Source organism: Carya illinoinensis, chromosome 1, assembly GCF_018687715.1.
Source record: "Carya illinoinensis cultivar Pawnee chromosome 1, C.illinoinensisPawnee_v1, whole genome shotgun sequence".
In the NCBI taxonomy this organism is placed as follows: Eukaryota; Viridiplantae; Streptophyta; class Magnoliopsida; order Fagales; family Juglandaceae; genus Carya; species Carya illinoinensis.
In genome coordinates, this window is record NC_056752.1 from 12,610,202 (window position 1) to 12,622,440 (window position 12,239).

Consider the following 12,239-nt stretch of genomic DNA (forward strand, 5'->3'; position numbering starts at 1 on the left):
ATAATCATTCTCTTGATGGAAAGTGATACCATGGGAAGCATTAGATCTATTTTTCCTGGGCATTTAATTTTAATCTCAAGCTTTTCAGTTATAGCTATTTACTTTTTCTTGAGCCTTTGTATCATGAGAGACATAAAAAGATAGGCACCCACTGTTCCAACTTTAGTCTATGCTTAAATTAAACTTCTACATCTTTGCTTTTTTATTTCACAGAAGCTGCCAAATCCTCAAGTTTTTGGCTTGTGTTTAGATGTTGTTGGGTGTGGTGTGTTCTTTTGAAAAGGTTGTTTACCAAGATTCCCAAGAATCATCTATAGGATAATTTGAAGTAAATTTTACTGGACTTCATCATGCCCTGGCTGGTCTTGAATTCAATGGCCTACCTCCTGTACTGAATATCAAGATTTAGACTTACATAAAATAGGTCACGTAACGATTTTTGCTATTTATGTGGAGTACTTGGGTATCATGAGATACTGTAAATGCTATAGCCAATAGGATCCGTGTGTCCATATCTTTCACTTGAGGTCCTTAAGTTTGGATAAAAACTTGATAGGGATCTTGATTTGTATCTTACATCACTCCCAAATATTTTGTTTTATTGGCTTTCAATTTTTGTCATAGCAGCTTTCCCAAGGTGCCGGATTCACCAAGAAAAACAACCCTCCTCTCCAAGGTGCCGGATTCCTTTCTCTAGATGTAATCGAAAGGAGGATTAAATTGTGCATTAAAAAAAAAAAATACATAGACAAGAATACTTGAACATAAATCAAGTCATACCAAGTCAACTATGTGTAGAGTGTGTCCTTTATATCATCATCTTGCAAATGAAATTTTTTTATAATGAAATGCAACAAATGGCGAAAGAAAATGAATGCTCACCTTTCTCAACTGAACAAAGGAAAAAACAATTTAAGGTTGATGGTAATGACTCAGTAACCACTAGACTATGCCTATTAAATGCAAACATAAATACGTACTGTTCATTCATTTTTTCTTGTCCACATCAGTCTGTGGAGTATGAGACATGGCAAGCAATCCATTAATTTCTTAGTTAATCATAGAGCATTCAAAATGTTTGGAACTACACGATCTGATCATAGCCATCTCCATTACATGTGAATATATTTAATGCCAACACATTACTAGTGATGAAGAATGAATTGGAGAACCAACAATACATATAGACCACATATGCTTTCTTGAATTCTGTGACAACCATAGTACTTGTCAGTGGGTCAATGTAAACAATCAGCATTAGATTCCATAGACCCACACAAAATTCAATGCCAAGATCTTACTTTTTCTACACTACCTTCAAATTTTCACTTGAAATACCTAAACGGAATATGAATTTGAATTAATTCCTTTGGGTTCTTAAGTGAATGCTGCTTTGGAGATTGCATGGCAACATATTTTAGCTAGATGATCCTGCCAATTCACATCTCTTCCCTATTTTGCAATGACAGAAACTTTTGATCTGCTATTAAAAACAACCAGTCTTTGACAAAACTAGATCAAGGCCCTCAAATAGGTCCAAGATTTATGACCCCCAAATCCTCATCAATGGTGTCCTTAGCCTCGATGTAAAACCATTGTCATATTTATCTGCTACTTGAAGCATCTCATCTGAAAAGTACTCGTAGTGTTAAGAATATAATACAAATAACAAAATCTACATTTTTTTATTAGCTTAACCTTTTAGGACAAATGGTGATTTCACAGGTAAACGCAGTATTTTACTGATGGAATAGTAATGTGGCATCTACTATACTACTTCCTCCCATTACAGTACCCCATTTTCTTCTAGTCAAAGTCTATAGAGTTCATACCACTAATAAATTGTGATACCAACTGATCCTCATACTCAATTAAATTAATATGATTAAATTCTGCGATTTCTCTTTTCCTTGATTACTATGAAGAAAGGTTGTACCTATAGAGATTACAATCCATCTATAGTTCAATTATAAAGGAAAGCATGTCAATTGAGTTATACAGTTCAACTAATAAATTTAACTCAATTATAAAGGCATGATACTTGAATGGTCTAATTTTTAAAATGTTTACAAGGATTTTACCAATAATTTACTCTCTCCAATTGTCTAATTAAATTGGATGATCCAATTCAGAAAGAGACCGAATCACCATTGAACGTTTATGCCGAACTCATGCTATCTAAAAAACTAAAAAATGTAAATATTATAGATCACCCATAATATATACCTATCTCTAAAATAGACCCATCCAATTTATCACACAATTAACGAGGATCTCTATTTTATTTAGTGATTTTTTCAAAAAATAACAAACAATTTATGACCATGAATCTATAAAATGGCAAAGGAATTTGAAAAAGAAGTAAACGGTAAATCCGATGTTAGTTAAAAGATTCAGAGTAATTCGTGGCTACTTTTCCGGTCTTCAACAACACACTCCATTTTTTCTTTTCTTTAACCTCTTTTTCTTTTCTTTTCATTTTTTCTTGTGTGTAGCCAAAACAATAAGTAATATTGATTCACAGACCCTTATGTACCTGTCGAAGAAGACATACTCTGACAAAAACAGTTATGCATGTTAAGCTTTTAAATCCAACTACTTTCTTTGGTTAATCAGTTGTCACCAAGTTGGTTCCTATTACCCCTCATGTCCTGATTCGTAAGATTCAAGATTTCTTTTTCCAGCGCGCATTTTCTCAACAACCAAACAGGTTTCTCCACAAGTTTATTATCACTCTTGTCAACAGTAAAAATCGAATAATAGGGCACCCTTAATTTCCATGTTCAATCTGTTTCTTATAATATATTCCGACCATTAATATGATCGAAACATTAATGACCATATTAATATTTCAGGTTGTTGGCGATGGTAAAAATGGCAGAACAACCTAAAGAAACAGATGAAGAAACTGCGATGGTAAATGAAGAGTGCAAAAGTGACGATGGCCGTCATCCTAAAGAGCTGTCCAACACGTCTTTTCTAGCTGAAATGAATCTCCTCCTTGTATTCCTCTCATCACTCTCTTCACCCGATCAAGAACTCTTAAATTACGAGCAGAGAAAAGGACAAAGTACAAGAGACCGTGAAGCCAAAGCTTGCATATCAAGATTACGCACCAAAAGACAGGAAATAAGTAAGGTCAAGCTCATGGGGCGACCAGCACCAAGGTTTCAGACAACCGTACGTGATTCCAGGTAAGATTGTGACTGTATTTCACAAAGATCATACAGATTCAGACCTTTAGAACCTTCCCATTCCCATATACTCTACTCTCTACTACGAACAAACTGCAATTTTCTAATCATCCAGTATTAAGATCAGAATGTACACCCAAGCACGCATAAGCAATGCTCTACTATATGTCGAGTGTGCTTGGACTCCTATTCTCGTGATCAATAAAATCTTGTTTACCGAGGGAAAAATAAAAAAAATAAAAAATAAAATAAAATAATTCAGAATGTACACCACAACAGTATGTCTCTAATAACTAGATTTTTATTTCCATTTTATTTGTGGTCTTCAACATCAGGATTTCTTTATGATGGCTTCCTCTTGTTTTTTGTTTTCAGTCATGGAAGGAGGATGTAACAAAAAATGTCCACCAAGCTTGACGAGAGAAAACGGGGGAAAAGCAAAGAAGTTATTCACGATTTGCACAATATCACAAATATGTTGATAATGTTGCAATAAATACGCGTTCTCCTAAACAGCCACTGCGAAAAGCAAACCAGAAAACAAGGAGCGGAAAGCTTGATTATGTTCTTTGTTTCTAATTCCTCAAATTCCTATACGTCATCAACATTTTTGTACGTAATTACTGGATAATGTCCAATGTACTTACTATGCCATAGGTATACGCATTATGTAGTGTGAAAAATCGAGTTACCATATTGGGACACCTCTGAATCTAGAATTTTCTATGTACTCAGCAACGTGTTTCCACTATATATTATTATCACATCTCATTCTAGATGAAATTACAGAACGTACTGAAACCAGTTGGGAATGAAACATATTGATCTCCATAACTTTGTTTTATGTGAGAGCAAAGTTTGATTCTAATAATTACTCTTCTGCCTTCTTCTTGATTTCCAAGTAAACAAACGATCTATGGAGAGAGAGAGAGAGAGAGAGAGAGAGAGGGAGAACTAAGGAACAATCACATCAAATATACTTGGAAAAAAGCTTTCTTAACTCTTATGCAAAGGCACGAAATGCATTGTTTTATTGTCAAGACATTTATTGATACAGCATAAAAATGAGAAGCTGAAAGCTAAAGCATGTTCACAAGGAAAAGACAGGAAAACAATTTATAAACACAAATTCAAACTTGCTTCTAACTGATTCTCGGAGAAACGAGAAGAAATAAATTATCCCGCGTTTACCTCTCGTCATCTTGCCTACAAAAATAGCATACTTGGTTAACTAATTACCATGGACTTTACTGCACTTTAGTCTGATATTCTGATCTCAACTCCCAGAATGTCCTTCACCATCTCGTATGTCACAAATGCAATTGCTATAGATGGAACTACCTGAACAAGAAAGGCAGCATGTCAAACAAGTCCTTAATGCAGGGCAAAGATACGTTCATTCAACTTTAACAAATGAATATCAGCAACATTTAAATGAGTAGATTTGAAAGGCAAAAAGTCTAGGACACCTTTAAGTAGACTGTAAAAAGTGAAATTGAAGGAGATCCTAGGTGAATGTCCATCTTAGGAAACACTATTGGGTACATTTGGAGCAAGGAACTGATCTGCAATATTTAACTGCTAATAGACTATGCTTGTACAGATCATAAAGGGGCTTGAAGCTGTGGCTCTAAGGCACAACGGCCTACCCTCAAAGTACAACCACTTTTCACATCAATCATAGAAGTTTTCCACAACTGCTCTACAAATTCTAGAACACACATTCTAGACTTTGAATAATAGAATTTTTTTTATCAGCAAATAAAGATTTTATTGATGAGGAATAGGTAGGGCTGTAAACAAACAATACTACTTGCTCATTGAGGGGGATTTAGAGACCTATTTCTCTGATCTTTGTTAATTTGGCTAAGGCTATTGTATTAGAAGGGGTAAATTTTAATGACGTGTATGCTTCTTTCATTGTTCCTAGGCAGCAATTAGGTATTTCTCTCTTGTATAATACTTGCGTACTTGGGCTATGCCTAATTATGAGGATCAATAAATTTTCTTACTTATTAAAAAAAATAAATAAATAAACAATACTATTCGACAAGCCGCTCGAGATCGGTTCATACAAACTCAAATTCGGCTTGATTCATTTATTAAAGAAGCTGTTCGTGAACATAAAAATATGATCAACTATTAAATGATACACATAAAACTCAGCTTGGCTCGAATGAGTTCGTATAAAATCAAATAACTTTGTATTTATTGTTTTTTATAGTATTCTCTATATGTATAATAAAAATATTTAAAATACTAAATATGTTACCTGAATCCTTATGAATTTAATTGTTGACATATGTATATACAAACTTTAGAAAGATTTAGCAAAAAGTCAAAACTTTTAGATAAAGTTATAAAATACAATATAGATAATATATTTTATTCAGCTCGTGAACAAGCTTGAATAATATTAAACGAGATTTTTGTAAACATAAAATTCAACTCGATGAAAAGCTTGAGCTCGACTTGTATTTGAATAAAAATTAAACAAATAAGCTTGGCCACCAATTACTCGCTCAAACTCAGCTTGTTTATACCCCTAGGAATAGGCATAGGCCAAGTACATGGGACATATACAAGAGCTAGAGTGTGAAGAATAGATACCCCCAACAAAATGACATTTGTAGCTCTACAAGACCCACTACCAGATGCACCTTATGTTGGACATCCCACAGGCCAGAATTTATAAGACTGGATGGTTCTTAATCACCTAATTTGTGGAGCACCGCAACTACAAATATGGTAATGGTTCAAAGGATCAAAACTCTCTAAGATAAACCTCTTTGGTATCTACACACACCAATAAAAAAAATATCCATACACAATGGATACTTGGCTTGGCAGCCAAATAAAAGTTCAACATGACACATTGGCATTCATAGGATATAGAGCTTTCTTTTTCCCTCCTCCCAGCCAGCCAGTGGGATTTTAGTCCTAAATCTTGTATTTTCTCTATTTGATGGAAAGAAGTGCCATAGTATCTCTGTGTCGCAAATAATGGCAATTCCCTCAGCAGGTGGCCTAAAATTTCAATTTGGTAACGCAGACCAAACATTCAATTTGGAAAGTGTCAAACCAGTTAAACCTAACATATTCCCACATTTCTTAAAACATAGATTGCAAAGAATAGAAAGAGACTGACCTTCACAGAATTGGGGACCAAACCCTTGTACAATGCCCCAAAGCCCTCATATCGAACAGTTTTTCTGAACGCATCGATCATACCAGTATATTCAAGTGGGGCCTTGCTCCTCCCATCACCAGTGACAATAGAAGCAGCATTACTCCATCCCACCATCTGCATCCGTCTACGTATGACATCAAGAGGATAAGCAACAGTTTGCCCAACAGTCCCAGCAGCAGCCCCGCATGCCAGCCGTGTTGTCACACTCAACTCAGAGTCTTCAGCCAGTCCAAATGGTCTCGTTTTAACTAACCAATCCTTTAGAGATTCATACACAGCAAAGTTCAGACCCACATATGGAACCTGCAAACATCAGATACTAATATCATACTACAATTCGAGAGAAATGTTCTTCTGATTTCATATTAAAATCCAGCGAGACAAGTTTAAGGTGCTAAAGAGAAAATGATAAATTAATATCAAGTATCAGGACAGAAGGGAACAAGAATATGTTTCTAAAACTTGAATTTCTTCACCCTTGCTACAATTTTGTCTTCCCCATTTGCTTATCTACAGCAGAAGAAAATACTAACATAACTATTGACAATTTACATCTATCCCACCAATGCATTTACACGTTTGTGTGTGAGAGTGGGCACACAAGTGTCTGCATGCATGAAGGTTACACCATTCAAAATAGAAATCAACTGAAGCACAGAACATTATTGAAGTGCAAAATAAACTGAGACTTTACGCAAGGAGCTCAGCTCTCTAAACTCACTCCCTTCCTCCCTCCCTCCCTCCCTCTCTGTCATGTGTACATTATTTCTTTTTCATTGTTAACAAAGCAGGAAATTTCAACTTTGAAAAAAAAAAAAAAAAAAAAACAACCAGGAACGTTCCTCCATTTTTCCATCGAATTCTTTCTTCCATGCTAGAACAATAAGCACTCAATCTCCATGATCAAGAATTCCACACGGCACTCATAGGTTAATAAGGCATCTTGTAACATATAATTCAAAAAATTAAAACCCTAGGGGTTGGCTCAGGTGGTAAAGGCCTTTGTCATGGTGGTATGTTCCTTCCAGGTTTAAGGTTTGAAATCCTCTTGAGTGCAAATAATTTCTAGGAGCCATTGGACGGGGGGAACTTCTTGAATTAACCGAGGTGCACTTGCATAAACTCCTAGCCAATGGCCTGTGCAGACTCAGAATTAGTCGGGACATTATTCACGGACACCAGGTGCCGATAAAAAAAATTCTAAAAAGTAACATTCCTCATGAGCAAGCTATACATGTTCAAGAACATAGAGCAACGTGATTCGGGCAAAAAATAAACATCAGTGACAGCATACAGCGGGGGAAGTGTTAAAAACCTGACACATAAAAGGCCCCATTGAAAACTAATATCATACATGAAAATCAAGGTACCAGACTCAAGTACTTGGTCGTGTTGAAACCTAAAATTTCATCAGCATCTCTTTTTATTATATAAATAAATTTCATCAGCAAATATATTCTTTTAATGAAAGTAAAATATCATCATTGGTACAGGATAAATCTCCACAAGTGCAAGGGCCACATAATTTTCAAGACAACCAGGACTTTAACTGCATGTAGATGAAGATACAGATACTGGCATAGACTTCACTTTTTATCATCCTGGTTGTAATTACCCAGTCCAACATAACAGCAGAAAAAAGAAGGGAAACAAATTGCTTACAACTCCAATCACAGAAGGAAGCCAACCCCTGTATAAAGCCCGTGGGCCTTCTTCCCTGAGCACAGTTGATAGAGCGTGGAATATTCCTCTGTACTGATAAGGAGAATTTTCCGTCTGCAATTATAAGTCCCATGAAATTTTAGATCCAATAAATGGGAATTAACTATGCACAGTCCTTAATAACCCAAAAGATGAATAGCTTAAACGAAATATGTTGCCATTTATGGTAATAAATAAAATAACCAAAAACCAAATCCCCCAGGAAATTAAAACATTGCTATTTGCATTTTATCTTTATATAGAGGTATTGGTGTTCCCAGCAACTTCCATAAATGGTATAGAAGACGAGCCTAGATAATTTTTCCAGGAACATATTTACTTTAAGTTATGAGTCTATAACGATAGAAGACCAAGTACCTGTACGGTTAACCTGCCTCGTACCATGTCCATTGGATAAGTTGCAGACATGGCAATTATTCCAGCACACGCCCCAGCCCCAAGACGCAAAAGAGGAGTGAGCTGAGCATCTTCTGCAGGAAATAACATAAAAAAGTGTGTTAGACAATATGTCCTCTATTAACTGCCATCTTTCCATTTATGAATCCTCAGACACTGAATGAAGTTCATCTGAGTTAATGTTATGACCATGTCCTACTAATAAAGTTCTTGAGTAGGCCAGAGGGAAAACAAGCAAATGCACTACTCACATCCAGTACAAAATGCATTACTAAATGTACGATTAAGGTAAACTGGATTCTTTATGCCTTCAATGATTTAATACATGGCCATGAAGGAATGAAAAAGGCCCATCTGATAGTTCTTTTACAGGCATCCCTTCCTTTTCTCCCCAAAAAACTAAATCAAATTATTAGTCTAGACCAAGTCTCCATGGGGTCTTGTTAATGCATAAACAAATACATAACCCTTCAATGACACAATGATGTTAAAGAAGAACATACCATTGCCAGTTTGCTGCTGATATAGACGCAAAATGCCCCTGCCATTACAAAAAGGGGAACTTTAATCAATAGGCCTCACTACTGCAACATCAAAGGTTACATAACTAAGGTATTTGGAGTACACAAGAGGATGATGAAAAAGGTCATAAATGTCTACGATTATTTTACTATGGCCCATCATTGGACCTCAAAAGGTAGTATTGTCATATCACGTTCTGATTACTTCAATTTCACAGAACAGAAATGCACATGATGTAAAGTAGCCGAACGGTATAATATAGTTTTTCTCCTTTAGAAAGTTTGATGAAATTTGGAGTAACAAATACAATCATCAACTTCACGCAAGATAGTTGCATGTCTATAATCAACAGCAATCAACCAAACTCAAAAGACCACACTCCCAAAAAACTCGCTTTCGCTCAAGAATTTGTGTTTCACCAATGTTTCCAACATAGAAAATTACAATTCAAAAGTTGGGCCCAAAATAAAAAGTTCAAGAGCACAATTTAAAAGCACTTTCCAGAGACCAATGTAATCTATTCACATAAACATCGAGCAGAAAACTTTACTTTGAAGCTTGCTCATAGCTGAAGAACTTGACCGCAGAGTTTGGTACAATACGTGCACAATTAGTTCCATTTCCTTTGAACAGTCCACGAAAACCCTCAGTTCTCCATATATATTTCAAGCCTTGAATCGTTCCATTGTATTTTATGTTATGGGGATTCTGGACCTGCATATTATCCAAGCTAATTAACATATCATTAATATACCATGGGATTTTGCATGGAACAGGAAATGTTCCAGACTAACGAATTTGGGTCCATAAGCATGGAAAAGGAAATCTTGTCACCTTGTGGCACTTACCAAAGGGGCCCTATTGATCACCATTACATAGAAGAAATTGACCATGGAAATTAATATAATTAAATCTCATGTGCATAGAAGAACTTGGGATTTTCAACGCCAATCAAGAATAGTTCATGATCAGGGACCCTTTTCAATAAGATCAAAGGGTTGTTTCATAAAATGTACTTCAAAGCATTTGCTCCATAGATAGGTATATGTATCCATATAAAAAATCATGTAAAGAAGGGGATATATTTTTCAATGAGTTTATACATATATAAACAATCATGAATTATTCCATTGAAATAAATTAAAAAAAAAAAAAAAGAATTATTCAGTTGAATATCAACCAACCTGGAGCAATATTTTTAACCTTTCTAATGGAGCAACAGCTGTGCGTGACCTGCATAGACAATAAGAAATTTATTTTACAAAATCAAAATAGCACTACCACAAAGAAGAGAATTGGAAAAAAAAAAAAAATACAGAGTATGTTCAAAGTTAGTGATGCCGAAGTTTTTCCATGCAGCTACATTTTACAAAACTTGGATATATCATCAACTACACTGGATGCAACACAGTCTCTCTTATTCCAACTCACAACAATATTCGAAATTCCATCATTTTTCCCGATTTTTCAATAATAAGCCGTAAATATAAAAAGAATAAATAACAAAAAACCAAAAAGGATTTCAGATTTCCATTTCCATTTCCTTTTTATAAACCAACATACTACCAATTAAAAAGATAAGGAAGATGAACTCACACTCCTCCAGCGACTCCACCCGCGACCAGAGACTTGCAAATACTGAGAACAGCATAGCTTGGAGCCTTCACGCCCTCTCTAGCTAGCTTTGCCTCCCCCGCAAAATTCACAAACTTCGACACCGCCGATTCGCTCTTCACATCCTCCGAAGCCATTGAAGGTAAAAATAATAAAAAATAAAAAATAAAAAATAAAAAACAATAAAATAAACTCCTTAGGGAATAACTAGCAAAACCAAATGGAACCCTACGTCGCTGTGCACTCGATCTCGGCTTCACGGAGTTCTGTTTCGACGATCGATCGGTTCGGATCTATGGCGAGTATTTCGAAAGGCAAGCCTTTCGCAGTTCTGTGCGTAGTCGCAGTGTGTGGTAGTGGCGGCTCGGGGAGCAGAAAGCGAGGGTTTAACTGCGGGATTGCAATTAAGCGACGGCGTTTCTTTATTGTGCCAAGCATGCGCAACGGGCTTCCTGAGAGAGTGAATGTACCTGCTAGCTCAGATCGGTTGCCGTGTTTGGTAAGCACGTTGGGCCAAACGATGTATGAACAATCTCGTCACTTACCAAGTACGTCCAAAACTGTTTGGTAATAATTTTCGAAAAAGTTTATATACAACCCAGCTGCGTCTCCTCCGCGGCATCGTATACTATGTGGCACATTATAAAACGACGTCATTGTGTATTTTAATTCCCCACGAAGAAGACTCGGTAGATTTGAAACCTTCATTCATTTTGTTTATAGAAGTAGATTTGTCTTCCAATATCCCCATCGTCTTTCCCACGAAGCCAGGTCTGAAACCCTCTATAACTCTCTTCTTCATCCCCATCATCCTTCCCACGAAGCCACAACCCAGTCAGCCAGCATCTTCTTCTCGAAATCATGTGCCAAAGTAGAAGTTTTTTATTTGGGAAACGACTTGGCCTGAGCAAAAGTTGAACTATGCTTTTAATTACCTATATTAGATTATGAACTAAAAAGTAGAAGCTTAAAATCATCTATATGTTTTTTAATAAATTACAAGCCTTAATTTGTCAAAGAAAGAGAAATTGGTGCAACACTGGTCTTGGCAAAATCATAAAGAAAATCAAAAGGCAAGACGAGCACCCTTAATTATTGTCTTTTATAAAGAGATCGAGAAAAATAGATTTCGGCTCACATATACACTAAATCAAATGTGTCATTCAAGATCAAGGCCGACGGCTAGCTAATGGTCAATGAACATTAGAGTTAGGTACCTATAATTCGAAAGGAAGAAGCAAAACCAAATTAATATACTGCATAGACAAATGCCGAGAGCCCACAAGTGTTGCAACAAAAAATAAGGTAGATATAAGGTAGAGATAAAAAAAATTCTTTTACAACTTCAAAGATCAACAATGGCAACATGGAGAAGAAAAGCTTCAGAGATCGACAATGGCGATTGAATACAGCGAATAGATGGCAACCGCAACCCATGGAATCCTTCACGGGCTTTAGCAAGGATATGGGTAAGCTTTGGCGTAAAAAAAGAACAAAATCGATTTCTCTTTGTTTTTCAGATTTCTTTTTTAATATTGACTGATGTGACATAAAACCACGTTAGCAGGTGCCTCGACTAGGATGCACACTAGTTGTCCCTA

General features: G+C 36.0%; 2 protein-coding genes across 3 annotated transcripts; one reads left to right on the forward strand and one right to left on the reverse strand.

Moving 5' to 3' along the window:
* Positions 1-2,408: 2,408 nt before the first annotated feature.
* On the forward strand, positions 2,409-3,616 carry LOC122310958. Its single transcript, XM_043125255.1, has 3 exons — positions 2,409-2,710; positions 2,856-3,194; positions 3,570-3,616. The coding sequence occupies exons 2-3, from the start codon at positions 2,866-2,868 to the stop codon at positions 3,586-3,588; spliced, it is 348 nt and encodes a 115-aa protein (XP_042981189.1). The 5' UTR covers positions 2,409-2,710; positions 2,856-2,865; the 3' UTR covers positions 3,589-3,616.
* A 555-nt stretch (positions 3,617-4,171) lies between these two features.
* Positions 4,172-11,155, reverse strand: LOC122310948 (mitochondrial adenine nucleotide transporter ADNT1-like). 2 transcript variants are annotated; one of them, XM_043125240.1, is made up of 8 exons: positions 10,621-11,155; positions 10,209-10,257; positions 9,575-9,738; positions 9,006-9,043; positions 8,464-8,573; positions 8,047-8,160; positions 6,343-6,687; positions 4,172-4,535 (listed from the first exon to the last, which is right to left on the reverse strand). In XM_043125240.1, the coding sequence occupies exons 1-8, from the start codon at positions 10,773-10,775 to the stop codon at positions 4,452-4,454; spliced, it is 1,059 nt and encodes a 352-aa protein (XP_042981174.1). In that variant the 5' UTR covers positions 10,776-11,155; the 3' UTR covers positions 4,172-4,451. The 2 variants fall into 2 exon arrangements, with proteins under 2 accessions (XP_042981174.1, XP_042981166.1); XM_043125232.1 differs by having other exon boundaries at positions 8,464-8,576; positions 10,621-11,149.
* Positions 11,156-12,239: the final 1,084 nt, after the last annotated feature.

Bases quoted from the DNA above. Each gene is read 5' to 3' on its own strand.
- LOC122310958 (XM_043125255.1), top strand. From the start codon at position 2,866: ATGGTAAAAATGGCAGAACAACCTAAAGAAACAGATGAAGAAACTGCG.
- LOC122310948 (XM_043125232.1), bottom strand. From the start codon at position 10,775: ATGGCTTCGGAGGATGTGAAGAGCGAATCGGCGGTGTCGAAGTTTGTG. The intron at 9,044-9,574 runs GTAAAGTTTTCT...TTGTAATGGCAG, and splicing joins AGCTATGAGCAAGCTTCAAA to GGGCATTTTGCGTCTATATC. The intron at 8,161-8,463 runs GTACTTGGTCTT...TTATAATTGCAG, and splicing joins GAGGCAGGTTAACCGTACAG to ACGGAAAATTCTCCTTATCA.